This window comes from Natrix helvetica (genome assembly GCF_964273705.1).
Source record: "Natrix helvetica genome assembly, chromosome: 2".
In the NCBI taxonomy this organism is placed as follows: domain Eukaryota; kingdom Metazoa; phylum Chordata; class Lepidosauria; order Squamata; family Natricidae; genus Natrix; species Natrix helvetica.
This window is the reverse complement of record NC_138552.1, coordinates 96865279-96881349: the sequence shown is the minus strand read 5'-3', so window position 1 is coordinate 96881349 and position 16071 is coordinate 96865279. Positions and strand designations below refer to the sequence as shown.

At 38.4% G+C, this 16071-nt stretch overlaps 1 protein-coding gene across 19 annotated transcripts in view; it reads left to right on the top strand.

Moving 5' to 3' along the window:
• The window catches only part of ZNF462 (zinc finger protein 462), a 163782-nt gene that overhangs the window by 93821 nt on the left and 53890 nt on the right, over positions 1 to 16071 (top strand). For 15 of the 19 annotated variants that reach the window (XM_081940203.1, XM_081940207.1, XM_081940205.1 and 12 more), the window contains one exon: positions 5690 to 5881. The exons of the other annotated variants lie outside the window; for them this stretch is intronic. In XM_081940203.1, coding sequence (XP_081796329.1) covers positions 5690 to 5881 — 192 coding nt within the window. The remainder of the gene's footprint in view (positions 1 to 5689; positions 5882 to 16071) is intronic. 19 annotated transcript variants of the gene reach the window in all.

Sequence of the window (16071 nt, the reverse complement as noted above, 5' to 3'; positions counted from 1 at the left end):
AGGAAGGCTGGAAGCATTTTAGTGTCTTGCTGAAGTGTATTTTGGGGTTATATGCTGCTGTCTTAATGGAGGAATCAAATAATACCTTTCTGTACTGAAAAACTGAGCCTCTCATAATATTCTCCGGTGACCTCCATATTCTATTTTATTTTTATTCTACATAACTCACTTTGAGGAATGCAGAGCCCTTTTGTGATTCTAACCTTTATCCTAAACATTCATGTCTATGGAACTTCTGTTTTGTGATCGAACTTAGAATATGAATGATATATACTCATCCTGCTGTAGACTTTGTCATTTTTGCTTTTTGTATTTAAGCATTTGGAACAGTTGGTTGATGTGCTTGTTTATAAATATATTTAGCAAAGCATTTTAAGGAACTGTCATTTGTTTTCCTCTTGTCAATTCTTATTCTCATGTGGTAACTTCTGGCTGAAGCGTGTAGTTTGGTCTATTTGTATTTAGAAGATACACTAGAATCAGGTCATGGTGGGTGTTCTCACTTATATGAATATCTCCTGTTTCCTGGTGCAGAAAAATTGGATTGCTATCAGCAGCTCATTTGCAGGATCCAATCTGAGTTGGTCATCGGAACCAGAGGTTTAGTCTTCTGAGCTTTCAGTCTTGTGCTGAAGCCCAAACTCGGGGAATTTCAGGTGGGAGAGAACCCTGAGAATGGGCTTCAGCACAAATCCGGAACAGTGGTGGGTTTCAATTTATTTTATTACCGGTTTGCTCATGCGCAGAAGCGAGTGGGTGGAGCCTCCAGCCACCGCCACTACCAGTTTGCTCGATCTGGGGCAAACTAGCAGAAACACACGTCTGATCTGGAAGCTTGAAAAGCTAAACCTCTGGTCGCGGTAATCAATCCAGATTGGATCCTGCAATATTATCCTAAGACATGATCGTGTACAATGTACAATCTCTCACATTAGAGACAATTTGGTATAGAGATTAAGGCCCCAGGCTAGAAACTGGGAGTCTGTGAGTTCTAGTTGTGCCTAGGCAGTGTGACATAAATTTTGCGCCAGTCATTCTCTCTCAGCACTAGAAAAAAGCAATGACAAATCACTTTCCAAAACTTTTGCCAAAAACTGCAGTACTTGTTTTAGGCAATCACCATGAATCAAAACTGACTTTGACAGCACAACAACAAATATTCCATGCAATAAATATCCCTTCAATCATATTATTTTGTGAGTTCCTTGTAGCCTCCCCCCCCCTCCCCCGGTTGAATGGCAGGAAGGTTGAATGGGCAGACCTGATCCTTAAATGTTAGTCTGACTCAATAGAAAAAAAATGACCTGTGTTCATATAGTAGTTCTTGAAAACATTTATCATTCATGCTTTGTAATGTCTTGAAACAGCCATCTTTTCCTCCACCTGAATGTTATTTTGTTTTTTAAACTGAAATTTTGTTCATCATAAACAATTACCCTGAATTAGCATTATTATATGAAATCCACCAGATCTTGAGAAGTCTTTCATGTCAAAGACGGTGTCCTTGTAAAATTTGAAACCTCTTTATCACTTAATTCCTAATTGCACTCCTTTTCATCCTTTGAACCTTTTGCACATTTCCCATCTAACATCATCATATTCATTTGTTCGTGCATCTTCTAATGTTCTCAGTTGTTTAGGCACCAAAACTAGTTGCACCATAATTCTATTATGCTGCATTAGATCTGTATAATGAAAGATTATCAGACTGTAAAATGGGTTAGAAGTCATAGAATCATAGGACTGGAAGAGACCTTGGAGGTCTTCTAGTCCAATCCTCTGCCTAGGACAGTAGTCTTTATTCCATCCTGGACAAAGGGTTGTCCAATCTTCTCTTGAAAAACTTCAGCAATGGAATACCCACAACTTCAGGAGGCAAGCTGTTCCATTGACTAATTCTGTGGAAATTACTCCTTAATTCCAGGTTGCATCTTCCTTTGCTTCTTTCCTGCCCCCAGGTGCTGTATTAATTCTTTGGGAATTATATTGAAGATAACTGGAAAGTAGAAATTATTTCCATTAAGCCATCTACATGAGGCTCATTCCCCAATGACATATATTTACTGTTCTATTTTGCTATTTTATTTATATATGTTGCTTTTATGACTTTGAAGAATTATAAATGTCAGGTGATGGTAGTGATGGTGTGTGTGTAATTGATGTAAGAGAATAATGAGATTTTTTTTTAGAGATTTACAAGAGAGAAGTATTGATACGGTAGACAGTGGAATTGAAATGAATGTTATTGTTAGTGCTTAAGAAAAAAAATGATGAAAAGTAATTAATAAATGCTAGAAGAATGTTGGAAAATGGTAAAGCTACAGGTATATATGGTAGACCTGGAGAAATGTCAAAAGAGGGATGTGTTGGAGTGGCTGTGCATTTATATAATATGTGTGAAGATTTCATCTGTGCCTGATGATTGGAAGACTGCCATTATGTTCCTTTGTACAAAGGTAAATATAACAAAAAGGAATGTAAGAATTACACAGCAATTAAGTTGTCTCATATACCTGGGAAAGTTTGGGCAGAATTCTGATCTCAAAATGTGGCACTGAGCAGAATTTGAGAAATTCATATGGTGTTATGCCAACCAAAGACTTAGAAAGCAGAAGTTTTGTTTTTGAACAGATTAATGAAAAACGTGAGAAAGAAAGGTTATTATAATGATTGATATATAGAACACATGCTAAAATAAATAGCATTGAATTAAGGGATATTTTATAAGAATATAGAGTTGAGGGCTGCTGAGAACAGATGGTTGAATGTAAAGTACTGGTATGTTCAAGAACAATAAAAATAATGAATAATAGAAGAATAAGAAGAATAAATAAATGCTTAAAAGATTCAAAAAAGATGTGTGATATTCCTTTGGTTATTTAATATATTTCTGCATATACAGTGTATATATATATATATATATATATATATATATATATATATATATATATATATATATATATATATATATATATATATATATTTGTTTTCGTAGATTTTCACGGGTGTAGGTATGCTGGTTTTGTTGTATTCGGGTCTTTTCCCGTGTAAGGTTGAGATTGTCTTTGCAACGTTTCGGCAGGATCACACCTGCCATCTTCAAGCTGTGGGCTTAAAATGGGAACGGAGCTGCCGTCTTTCTGTAAGTCTTGGTGGGAGGGGATGGGGTGGTGGCTTTGTTTCAGTAAGTGGAATGATTGGTTGTGTGGTTGTATCATGATTGGTAGATTGGTGCTGATTGGTGCAGGTTGTGTGTGCATTGTTGTTTTGTATTTTAACGGCTTGGGTGGTGGGTGGTGTTCGTTTGTTGGCTAGGGCTGGTTTCCAGATGTTCACCCCCACAGCATGAACAAACGTGATGATACCTCCCGCCTACCAAACATCTGGAAACCAGCCCTAGCCAACAAACGAACACCACCCACCACCCAAGCCGTTAAAATACAAAACAACAATGCACACACAACCTGCACCAATCAGCACCAATCTACCAATCATGATACAACCACACAACCAATCATTCCACTTACTGAAACAAAGCCACCACCCCATCCCCTCCCACCAAGACTTACAGAAAGACGGCAGCTCCGTTCCCATTTTAAGCCCACAGCTTGAAGATGGCAGGTGTGATCCTGCCGAAACGTTGCAAAGACAATCTCAACCTTACACGGGAAAAGACCCGAATACAACAAAACCAGCATATATATATATATATATATATATATATATATATATATATATATATATATATATATATATATATATATATATATATATATATATATATATATATATATATATATATATATATATATATATATATATGAAGTAAATTTGTTGACATTACAGATGCATTTGTTGGGAATGTGAATGTCTATGTACATTTCTGTAGAAACGATGCTGAGTTGTTGGCTGAGAACCCAGATGATTTGCACTTAATATTGTGAATTCTAAACTTTAATGTATTAAAGATCAAAAGTAGTTATCTTTGAGAGGAGTAATAAAGTTAAGTACTGCAAGCTGTGATAAAAAATATAAAAAACAATAACAGGTTTTTTTAGATGAATTTATGAACCTTAATAAAATATTTATCAAAGACGGGAAACTGAAACTACATGGAAGAGATTTGGTCAGAAAGAATGAATGAAGTTAGTGGGTCAAGAGAAAACAAAACACTGGAAATATAACTGGATAAATGTTGATAAAGATCTTCAAAAAACATGAGAAATTTAAAAAAGAAAAGACAGTGGATAGATGTGGTGGATGCAGGGATGATTCTCACGTATAGAAAGATAAGGAAAATTATGGTGTTACAAGTAATCCACCTTTAACAATGGAAATTGGAACCAGAAATCCCATCACTAAGTTGTGGACTTGTTAAGCATGATGTCATACAACTGTGGCGGTTAGTGACCGTTCTGGCAGCCCCGGTTGCCATCATTAAGTGACAGCCATGCAGTTGTAAAGCAGGGACATCACATGACTTATGATTTACAACTTCCTGTCAGCTTTCCCATTGACTTTGTGAGAAGCCGGCAGGGATGGTTACCAATTATAATCACATGACCGTAGAATGCTGTGATGATGGGAAATGCAGGGCGGTTACCGAATGCCCAAATCTCAATCAAATGACTAGGGGTGCACTGTGATGGGTGCAACTACAAAGATCAGTTGTAAGTATCATGTATAAGTGCTATCACTTATTAATGGTACTTAACACCTGCCACTGAACAAGCTAGAACTACTGATCTAAGGATTAAATTTCCTTCTCCTTTTGATAGCTATGCTTTTAATTCCTCTGGGTTACATTTTCCTTTTTTTTTTAAATGCACTTTTACCTTGCTTCCCCGAGAAAGAAATAATGTGATGGGCATGTAAGTCTGTATATATGATGCCCAAATGTCAAGTTCAATTCAAGTAAAAGGATTAATTAGTAGTTACCAGTAGACATACTAGGAGAGTTTACAGTTTCACCCCTGGACTCATGACCTCAATCAACACGGTACAAGTAACACATCATTAATCATGTTAATGAGGGTTATTATCATTTAAGTACTGTTTGGCATGAATATTATGTTTTCACTGTACACTTTAGCCCCTGGTATTTCCCTTCTTATCTCTTGGAGATTGACTTGCTTCCTTAAGCGAAGCTGCCCCATCCCCATTTTCTGCCCCCTCAAGCAATTTTTGTTAGGCTTTGCTGTCCTATCGATATGCCAGGCATATAGTGAATTTTCACCGTGGATAATAATCAGCAGCTCATTTATCTGAAGGTTCAATCTCTCATATTAGCGACAATTTGGTGCAGCGCTTAAGGCACTGGGATACTGTGTGTTCTAATCCTGCCCTAGGCAGTGTGACTTAGACTTTGGGCCAGTCATTCTCTCTCATCTACAGGAAAAAGCAGTGACAGACCACTTTCCAAAACTTTTGGTTTGAAGGAAAGAACAGCTTCCAGTACGTCAACCAGGTTTCAGCATTGGTCCTGAGATTAAAGGAAATAGGACAGTTCCAACGATTTTATTCTATAGGACTACCCAAAGGAGGATCCCATGGGATTTCGTTAGGACCCATTGCCGATTCCATTTGAAGAAAAATATCCCCCTCCCAAGCTTCCTTTCTCACCCCCTACTTTTCCCCCCCTCCTGTTGTCCTGTGAGCTGATGACTTGCTTGTTGTTTTGCTCAAACAGGTGAACATGCGTACAAATGTTCCTCCTGTTCATTTTCCACCATGACAATCAGCCAGCTAAAAGAGCACTCCCTGAAAGTGCATGGGAAGGCATTGACACTACCAAGACCACGAATTATCAGCCTTGTAACCTCTCATGCTCAACATGCCTCCAAGAACCACACTACTGCTGAAGAAGTGGAAGACTCGAATGGTAAGAGGTGCTCTCGACACCCCCTCCCCCTTCCTGCCCCAGGGTTCTAGAGGGAGAATCTGTTTTCTTCTCTTCATGGGGGGAAAAAGCAGTCTAATTCTGAGGTAATTTTTTTTTTCACTTGTAAAGAAAGAAAGAAAGAAAAATCCCTTCCCACGTAAGCAAATCGGATGTTGATAGGCACAGAAGAGCAGTGCTTGTTCATGTTTTATCCCTATAATTGGCACGTAAACAATTTAGATTTCCCTGCGTTTCTTGTTCAGTGTCTTGGGATACTGCATTATCAATATTTTGCAGCTTTAAAATGAAGAAGCAGAAGCATTACAGACTTCCCCTAGCTCAGGATTATGTTGTTGCGGAAACGAGGGTAAAATATTGGTTGATCTTTGGCTGTCACCATTCATACAGTAGCAGCAAGAGGTGTTTGGCAAAGCAAATTTGTTGATTCATTTTTAAGCAATGCCATATGGAGACAGGGAACCTGAAATGTGAGCCTTCCTTAACCATAATAAAGAGATGCGCCCTGCTGTCCCTCCCCTCAACACATATTCTCTTCCTTATCAGTTCTGACATTTTCTGACACTAGGCTGTGAAAACATCTATAAAAACCAGCTAGCAAGTCTCTGAGTAGCTTTAACAAAAATGTCTAAACACCATAAAGGTTAATGCTGTGAACTGGTCCACCACTTCCACTATTGGAGTCAATGTATGTTACAACTAAACTGGCCTCGTGATTTTTGTGCAGCAAATGTGGCACCTATGAATGGAATAGAATGGCAGTAATGCTTAGTACAGTTACTTTCTTAGAATCCTATAACTTTTCCATATAACAGATTGTTTAGAATTTGATAACTTATTTTTAAAAGCATTATCAGGTTACACACATTTAATAAAGTTCGGTTAGTTTATCGCGTGTCAGGTTGTGTAATTTTTGGCATCTAGCTTAATCTTTAAAAACTATGAAAGGTCAGGCAAGTACTTTAGCACTATATCTCTCTGCCTCAGGCTCTTTTACTAGATCTTTTTGTCAAATGAAAATTGTATTTGGTTACAGGTTTTTTTTTCTGGTGACATAGAAAGAATAATTAATCTGATTGAACCCAAGTTAGTAAGTAAAAGAAACATTTTTTCCTAGCATGAAGCAAAAGAGGTGTGGGGGTTGTGTGTTATTCTTTATTAAGGACTGACATAACTATCTTTGTTTTTACAAAATATTTGTGAGATGAGCAAAATAAATCTAAGGGCTTTGGAACTGTGAAAAAGACTAAATCTGTATTGATATTACTAAAAGGCAGTTTCTTATACCGTATAAGCAGCAATAATGTATGTCCGTGTTTGCTCTCGGTTGTATATTCATTCAGATATGCAGTGGTGAATTTTTCTTCAAAATATATAATTTTATATCAAGAGACTATTAGAAAAAAAAGTATACTCCCAAACAGCTTGATATTGGCAAGGGGTTGGGGAATTCATTTATTTTAAATAATGTTCCTAATCATAAGAAACCAGCCCACGTATTAGCAAAAAGGATGTCTCTGTTAGCCAGATCAACTTACAGAATTAGAAGGACTGTGTTGTGAATATCCACTCACCCTTTACTAATAGGTTTATTAATCACATTATTTTTGACAATTATGGAAACAGCTGACTAAGGAGCCTGTCAGTGTACAGGTGCTGAAATAATGAAATTGACATCCTCAGCCTCATTTGGTAAAGGGAGAAATCCCTCCGGTGATTTTTCTAAACTTTATACTGCTGGACAACAATTTCATTACAGGTAGTCCTTGACTTAACAACCATTTGTTCGGCATTTGTTGTTATAGCTGCACTGAACAAAGGCAGTTATGACTAGTGCCTGAAGTTTCTGTCATTGCAGCGCCACCTATGGTCACATGATAACAATTCAGGAGGGGTGTGATGCTAATTCGCCTCCTCATGGTACACCCTGGATAGCATGGAAGTGTGAACCAAACGACTAGCAACAATTGGCAGACAAACTACATTGAAGAATAGGCAGTTAACAGCAGTTGGCAGTCAGACATCTTTGTAGAACTCCTGGCTCCCTAAATACATGGCAACGGATAAACAACATTAAGAGCTTACATCGGCCCAATGTCTGATTTTTTTCGGCATGGACTACCCTGTCCTTGGATGGCTGAGTGGACAGGACATTTGAACTTCTGTAAGTCCATGTATTTGCCATACGCTGAATAAAGAAACAAACAATTCAGGCACTTGGCATCCCACCTGTACTTACAACCCACAGGGCGCTTCAACTTCCTCCGCCTATTTTTTTCTACTCACATCTATGCCCTGTTTGCTAATCAATATGGATACTTGGCATTGTACTTTATGGTTGCATCACTTAGCAACAGAAATCCCAGTCCCAATTATAGCTGTAAGTTAGAACAAGCTCCACAAGTTGGCTTTACTGCTAAATTGCTCACCATTGCTCATTCGTATATAAAGTTATTGTCATGGCCCCGTCGGAGACCGGGTGTCAGCCTCTGTTCCGCTGTTTGCTTTCGGCTGCCATTGAAACGGGGAGGGGGGCCCTGGTATTTGGGAGGGGAAGTTTAAGTACAGGAGAGATTGTAAAAAGGGAGTTTTGGTCTCACTGTCTACTGCTCATGCTGGAGACTAGTGCTTGGTGTTGGTCAAGGCCAACCGTCCTGTTTTCTGTTTGATATAAAATAGATTGAAATTACTGGAGGATATAAGGTAAAAATATGCTGTCAAAATATTGCTAAGTAGTAATTATTTAATGTATTAACAAGTGAAAGTTATGAGAACCGGGGGAAGTGCCATTTTCTGCATAATGTAGCTGTCAAAATTTGTAACCTTTACCCATTACCCTTCTTCCTAAAAATTTTGTAAAACCAATAAAAAATTTTGTTCAAGGCCAACCGTCCTGCATACCAACCTGATGATGCTCCTTGAAGATGGAACTCACATGACACCTAAGGGATTTGCAGATTGGACAGTGGGGTAAGGGTTACCAAGGGGAGGGGGTTGGTCACATATTGATATGTATGATTTCAGGCACTTTTGCCTCAGAGCTTGCTTTGCTTAGCTGCTATCTTTTCATAACCAGTAAGAGTAAAAGTACTCTTAATTCTGCAAAATGGAGTTAAGTGGTTTCTTTCTTGGTTGCTGAGGGAGGCCGGCTTGACACCGGGTCCGAGGAGGAGGAGACCAAGATGGGGCTGACAGAGGAAGATGATGCAGCCTCTCTGGCCCTGAAGGAGTGACTGGAGGAACAGGATGAGGCAGCCCCAGATCCCTCAGGCCTGGGAAGGGTCATCAGAGAGGAAGAGAGAGCGCAGCATGACTGAGTGAGAGGGAGGAGATATAAAGGACAGGCAGAGGAGCAACCGTCTCCCCTGCCTGATCCCCGAGCACAGAGAATGGAGAGGAGGCAGGATCAGTGCAGGGTCTCGGGAGGAGGGCATCCCACCCCTCGTCCCCAGGCTTACCTGGAGAATAGGATTTAAGGAGACACTGTGGGGAAGGGTGTTTGTCAAGAAAAGTGTTGCGTTCTTCCAGCTACACACACGAATACCGACATCTTGCCACCTTGCTTTGCCTCGCCTGGATTTTGAAGGAAGGTTGGAGCAATAAAAGGGAATTAAGTCTTCACTTCACTCATGTCGCTTCCGTGTCCAGCCCTGGTCATCATAGTTATATGGTTGCTTAAAAATACAGAAACCTATGTGCATATATGGGACAAGGACATATATGGCAGAGAGTTTTTGGGACCTTTTAACATTTATAAGTACAGATAGTCCTTGACTTTTAACAGTTTATTTAGTGACTGTTTGAAATTACAATGAAAAAAGTGACTTATGACCATTTTTCACATCTACAACAATTGCAGCAGCCCCATGGGGCAATTCAGGCCCTTGGCATCATACTTATGATGGCTGCAGTGTCCCGGGGTCATGTGGTCATCATTTGCCACCTTCTGACAAGCAAAGTCAATGGGAAAACCAGATTCACTTATCGATTGTGTTACTAACTACTAACAACTACAATGAGTCGCTTAACAACTGTGGCAAGAAAGATTGTGAGATGGGGCAAGAGTCACTTAATGTAGCAAAAGTGACTGAACTCGCTTAGCAGCAGAAATTTTAGTCTCAATTGTGTCGTAAGTCGAGGACTACCTGAAAATTGTATTTCTTATCAGACTTGGATACACAAATGTCCTTACTACCAAGCCATTTGTTAAATTCCATTTAGTTCCAGTATCTCTAGCAATATAATCACATTTACCGTATTTTGGGGACTATAAGATACACCTTTTTTCCTCAAAAAAGAGGCCGAAAATCTGTGTGTGTCTTATACATCGAATACAGCAGCTTTGCCTCCCGAAGCCTCGCCCCTTCACCAAAATGGCCGTGCATACCCTTATGGAGGCTTTCAGAGAGCTCCTGGGGGCTGGGGAGGGCAGAAATAAGCAAAAAACGGGCCATTTTTTTGCCCCCTCAGCAGCACTCTCTAAGCCTCCATAAGGGTATGCATGCAATTTTTTTGACAAAAAACAGGCCCGTTTTTGCGAAAAACAGGCCGTTTTTTGCTCTTTTTGCCCTCTCCCACGCCCCCCAGGAGTACTCTACAAGCCCTCCCAAGGCTATTCATGCCTCTCTTTTTTTGAAAAAAAAAACGGGCTGTTTTTGGGAGGTTTACAGAATGCAAAAACTTTTTTTTTTCCTTTTGGAAAGCTCTTTAACTGATTGATGAGAATTACATTGATCAAGTGCTGTGCCAGCAGAAACAAAGTCTTAGGTGCTGCAGATTGTCAGAGATTTCTTTCTCCATCACATGGATAAATATACCTGGAAACATCTAACTACTCTCTCTCTCTCTCTCCCTCCCTCCCTACTGTATTTCTCTCTCTCTCTCTCTCTCTCTCTCTCTCTCTCTCTCTCTCTCTCTCTCTCTCTCTCTCTCTCTCCCTCCCTCCCTCCCTCCCTCCCTCCCTCCCTCTATCTACCTACTTTCTCTCTCTCCCTAACTACCTACTGTATTTATCACTCTCTCCCCCTCTATCTACCTACGTACCTACTCTCTCCCTACCTATCTACTGTATTTCTCTCTCTCTATCCCTCTACCTACCAACCAACCTACTCTCTCTCTCTCTTCCTACCTACTATATTTCTCTATCTCTCTCTATTTCTCTCTCTCCCTACCTATCTACTATATTTCTCTCTATTCCTCTACCTACCTACCTACTCACTCTCTCTGTTTCTCTCCCTACCTATCTACTGTATTTCTCTATCTCTCTCCCTACCTACCTAGTGCCTGTCTGTCTCTTTCTCTCCCTCTCTATCTACCTACCTACTTTTTTTAAAAAAATTGCCTCTTATACTCTGGTGCGTCTTATACTCCGAAAAATACGGTACTTTTAGGAGTATGATTGATTCCTGTGTTTTCCAGAGCAATGGCCCCCAACCTTTTGGGCAACAGAAACCGGGTTTGTGGAGAGAGGTTTTTCTGCAGACTGGGGGGGGTGGGGGTGCCTGCATCCCAGGGATGGGGCTTCGCTTGTTTGTGCAGCCCGGTTTCTGGCATGCTGTGCCCTGGTGCCAGTGGTGGGGGATCCCTGTTTAGAAGAGCATGGAGCTATGTCAGTGACCCAAAGGGATTATCGAGAGCAGGGCAAAAATGATTATGTACCACTTCCATTTCAGCCAAAGGCTGTTGGCTAACAAACAGAACAGCCAGGGACTGAGATCCAGCAAGCAACTGATCTTTTGCTGTGGGTCAGTATTAAGCGGCTTTCTAGAATGGCTGATTATATAGTGGAAATGACACTCATAGCTAGGGAAAGGCATATCTAACGTACAGTTTGTGAAATCCTGTTGTGGTTAAGCAGTTCGCAAATACATGCTGTCTGAGATTGTAGAAAGGCCTTCAGTGGTTTCTGCTTTTTTTTCTTTCTTTCTGAGGTGTAAAGTAGAGTCAGAGAGGGTCAGTCTTGGTGTGAGGATTTGTACAGAATATTTGTGCACTCAAGCTACTGTTTTACTGAGAGTGGTGTTTAGTAATTAAATGTTGGATAGGTTTCTACACCAGGTGTTCCCTTCACTGCAGCACTGCAGTGTGGAAATGACTTTTGCAGCAGAAAGCTTGTAAAAGCAATTTATATTACTGCAAAGAAATTGTATATTGACAGTGGATATTTTTAGAACAGTGGAATTTATGATTGGGCATAGTCTCAGCAAGGGATACCTGTGGCAGCTAGTAAGATCCTGGCCGGATTGAGAATGTCTTATTAATACTCTTAAGAACTATATATTCATGATGAAAGTTCAGTATATTAATGTATAATCTATTTTGGATTTTTCATCCCAGAAAAGCTCTTGCCATGGTTTGTTTATTGAGATGTCGGAATCAGTAGCTCTAATTCTACCTCCCTTGCCACCTCCACAAGCCATAGTCAGAAGCTACGATTAGTTGTGGTCTTCACCATTCCTGATGTTTTGAGGGGGGGGGAAATATCCATCTAAATTCAAACATCATAGTAAATCGTGGAAGGCAATTTTATTTTTTGGAAAGCAAAGCAAAGTGGGATTGACAAGGAAACTATACTGGCATATTATTGTTCATGATAATTTTTTTAAGTTTTGGCTGTAGATGACTTGGGGACAAATTGGATAAAAAAAGAAATGGTTAGATGGAGAGGAAAACCATATTTTCATTATCATGTTTTTAGCAAATCTAAGATAGTTGCCTTTAAAACAAACCACAATAGAACCAAACTGCAATGGATATACTGTAGATGTGACAATATCCTTCATGGGTCGTCATTCTCCATGCCCACAATTATAATATGAAATGACTCACTTGATAATGTGAGATGTAAGTGAAGGTAGCAATACTGGTCAGTGGATGATGGAGTACGTTATGGGATGATTGGACTAGTTTCCAGTCTATCAAATCTATAGAATAATGCATTTATTTCTGTTTCAGCTCCTTAGATATTTAGTTGCTCTTGGGTTAATAATGATTCTCTTTTTAAAAATGAGAAAAAAACTGATTAAAATAACAAAGCACCTATATCTACTATTAAACCAAATATTAAACAAACGTTCTTGCTCCACAAAGTTTGCACTTCAAATTCATAACTGAACATTTCAAGAAAGTTACCAAAGAAGAGATTTGAGGGGGGGGGGTACATAATCCTAAAAGATTTTGCATGCCAAGAATATATCATTTTAACTTTGCATTCTTTAAAGCTGAAACAATGTGTCACATGTACTCCCCAACATTATATATATATGTATGTATGTATGTATGTATGTATGTATGTATGTATGTATGTATATATATATATATATATATATATATATATATATATATATATATATATATATATATATATATATATATATATATATATTCTTACTTAGCACTTGCCTTCAGTATAAATGATTTGCTTTAAAAACTTACTGCACATCACATGTTTAACTTTGCAATTCACAATAGTATTTGAATTACAATTTGAAAAATCCCCAACTCTACAGGCAATTAATAATAATGATAATTTATTAAACTTGTATGCTGCCGACCTGCTGATCCTGAGTGACTCAGAATATCTAAAAAATTGAATCAACTCAGTAAAACATAAAAGAAACATACATTAAGATATGGCATTATACACAAAGAATTACATGCAGATTCATAAAAATAAACCAAATTCTTGACCTATATTCACGTTGAGGGTGAGTATTTTCAGTTGTCATGAAAAGGATAAAACAATGTCTTTTGAATTTTTTAAAGACAAATCTCTTAGAAATTGGTAGAGCTGCCTGCGTTAATTTATAAAAATACAAAATAATCCTCACTTATGTCAAATGTACAGACAGTGCTGCTGTTGGAAATAGAAATAAGAACAATATATTTTGAAAGGAGAATGTTCAGGTAAGCATTAGAATTAGTAGAAATTGTTGCAATTAGATGTATTGTTCTACAGATTTTTTTTAAAGTAGCTATTCCTTTATGAAAGCTGTTGAAGGCCCCTCTAGAAATAGTTTGTGGAGTAGTGGATGTTTTATTCTCCCCTCTGAGACAGTATCTCACAGGCATCCATATTATGTGCATTAGAATACCAAGGTCCCTTTAGATCAGGGAGGAATCAACTTCCCATGTTTGAGGCTTTAATTCTCATAAAACTCCAGGGATCTTGGAATCCTCCTGAAGCTTAAAAATCAACATGCTGTTTGTGATGCACAGATGAGTCTTGGAAAGAGCATTCCCCACCCCCACCACCCCCGGATTTTCAAAGATGAAAAGTTAGCCAGCTTCCTGAGTGTAGCGCTTAGGAGCTTACCTTCTCTGCTTTTGCAGTCCCTTTTAATTCAGTGTTATCTATGGTTAGCCTTATATCTCATTGCCATTCATCATAATTAAGATCAAACCATGTTTTACGTTATTATAGGCAACAGGGTGGATTTAAATTTAGTCAATTTAAATCACGATGTAAATCATAATTTTTAAAGAGCAACTGTCATTTCCTCCTGATCTGCTGCTTACTGACAGTACATACATACATACATACATACATACATACATACATACCGTACATACCGTACATACATACATACATACATACATATCCTCATGCTACTTAACTAAGCTCCATTTCATGCTGAATAAACTAAATTATTAATGTATCTTAAATAGAAAATTATCTTTAGATAGATTTTTACTCCAAAAGCATTTTATTAAAATAAATTTGATAAAAATTTAAAAAATCAAATTTAAATTTTAAAAAATCCATTTTTTTAAAAAATTAAAATATCATTGATTTTTATCCATCTTGATAGGCAGTTAGATGTTTGGATTGGATTTGACATTTTTGTCCACCTATCAAGTCCTTCCTAAGACCTGGGATAAGCAGGTTGTTGTTATTTGATGGTGTTAAATGTACCGTCGCAGGATGTAAGCTATTCCATATGAAGCTGCCTTTTGCAATTGACTGATGGTGATTTTGCCAATGCCAATAGTGTTTAGCAGCGCACCAGTTATTTTGGGATAGCACCCAAGGTGCCTATTGGGTGCTATTTTTGTTAGCACCCAATAGGCACCTTGGGTGCCAACTAGAGGTACTTGAAGCTTGTACACTACAAAGTATTCTCATTGTTGATCGCACAGTCAACCAGATGTATTATTATTATGTTTGGTCACATACAGTAGGTGGCCAGATGTTTATACTGGACTGGACATTTTTATCCACCTATTGAGTCCTTTACAAGGATCTGGAATAGGCAGGTGTTGGTATTGTCACAGGATGTAAGCTGTTCCAAGTCAAGCTGCCTTTTGCACTTATTTTCTGTTCAGGATAATCTGAAGTCACAACTACCAGTTCTTTAGTTGGTTTGCCCTTCATAGTTGTCAGATTCTTCCCAAGAACTCCCAAGTTGTAACGTATTGGCATAGTGTATGTGCAGATCCCAGCAGTGTGGCCTTTTGCAGTTCACAGATGAAAAGATTGTCAATGTGCAGATTTTCTAAGTGCAGTCCAAGATTTTTTGGTAGTGCCTCAAGTGTAAAATTGATTATAGCTACCGTATTTGAAAAGACTCTGGGCAGCTGTATTTCTCCTCCATAGTGACAAAGGGTTTCTAAACTCCTGTCAAGATGAACAGGGATTTAAAGTCATTGGGTTATTTTTAACCATACTTTATCCCAGAACTAAAAGGAATTTTAAAAAGCACCAGGATAAAAAGGAAGCCCAGAGTTGGTTTGAAGTTGCCTATATTTAAATAAATGATACATTTCCTGGATGCTTCTGCTCTTTTAACGTTGACAAGGTCTGGATCCAGACTGTATAGAATCAGCTATATAACTGACTTGTGCAGTCACTGGAAATAAGATTAACTGGATTGTTCCTTCAGTTGAACCTGGTGCACTCTGCTAATGATTAGTAAGACATCTCTGGAAGCCAACAGTATTACTTTTATTGATTCCAGTACATAATGCATGTAGTAATGATATTTATGTCATATTGAAAATCTATTCCTTTTGCCATAAAAACTGCTGTACAACATCTGTCTGAACTCACCTGTGAATACCATTCTAGTTTATCTTTGTTTCCAAGTGGTTCTTTCAGTTCTCCTGGTACCTCTGAAGTGGCTCTTTAAATTCCTCTGGTTTTACGATTGATTTGGGAATTTCATTCAATTGCT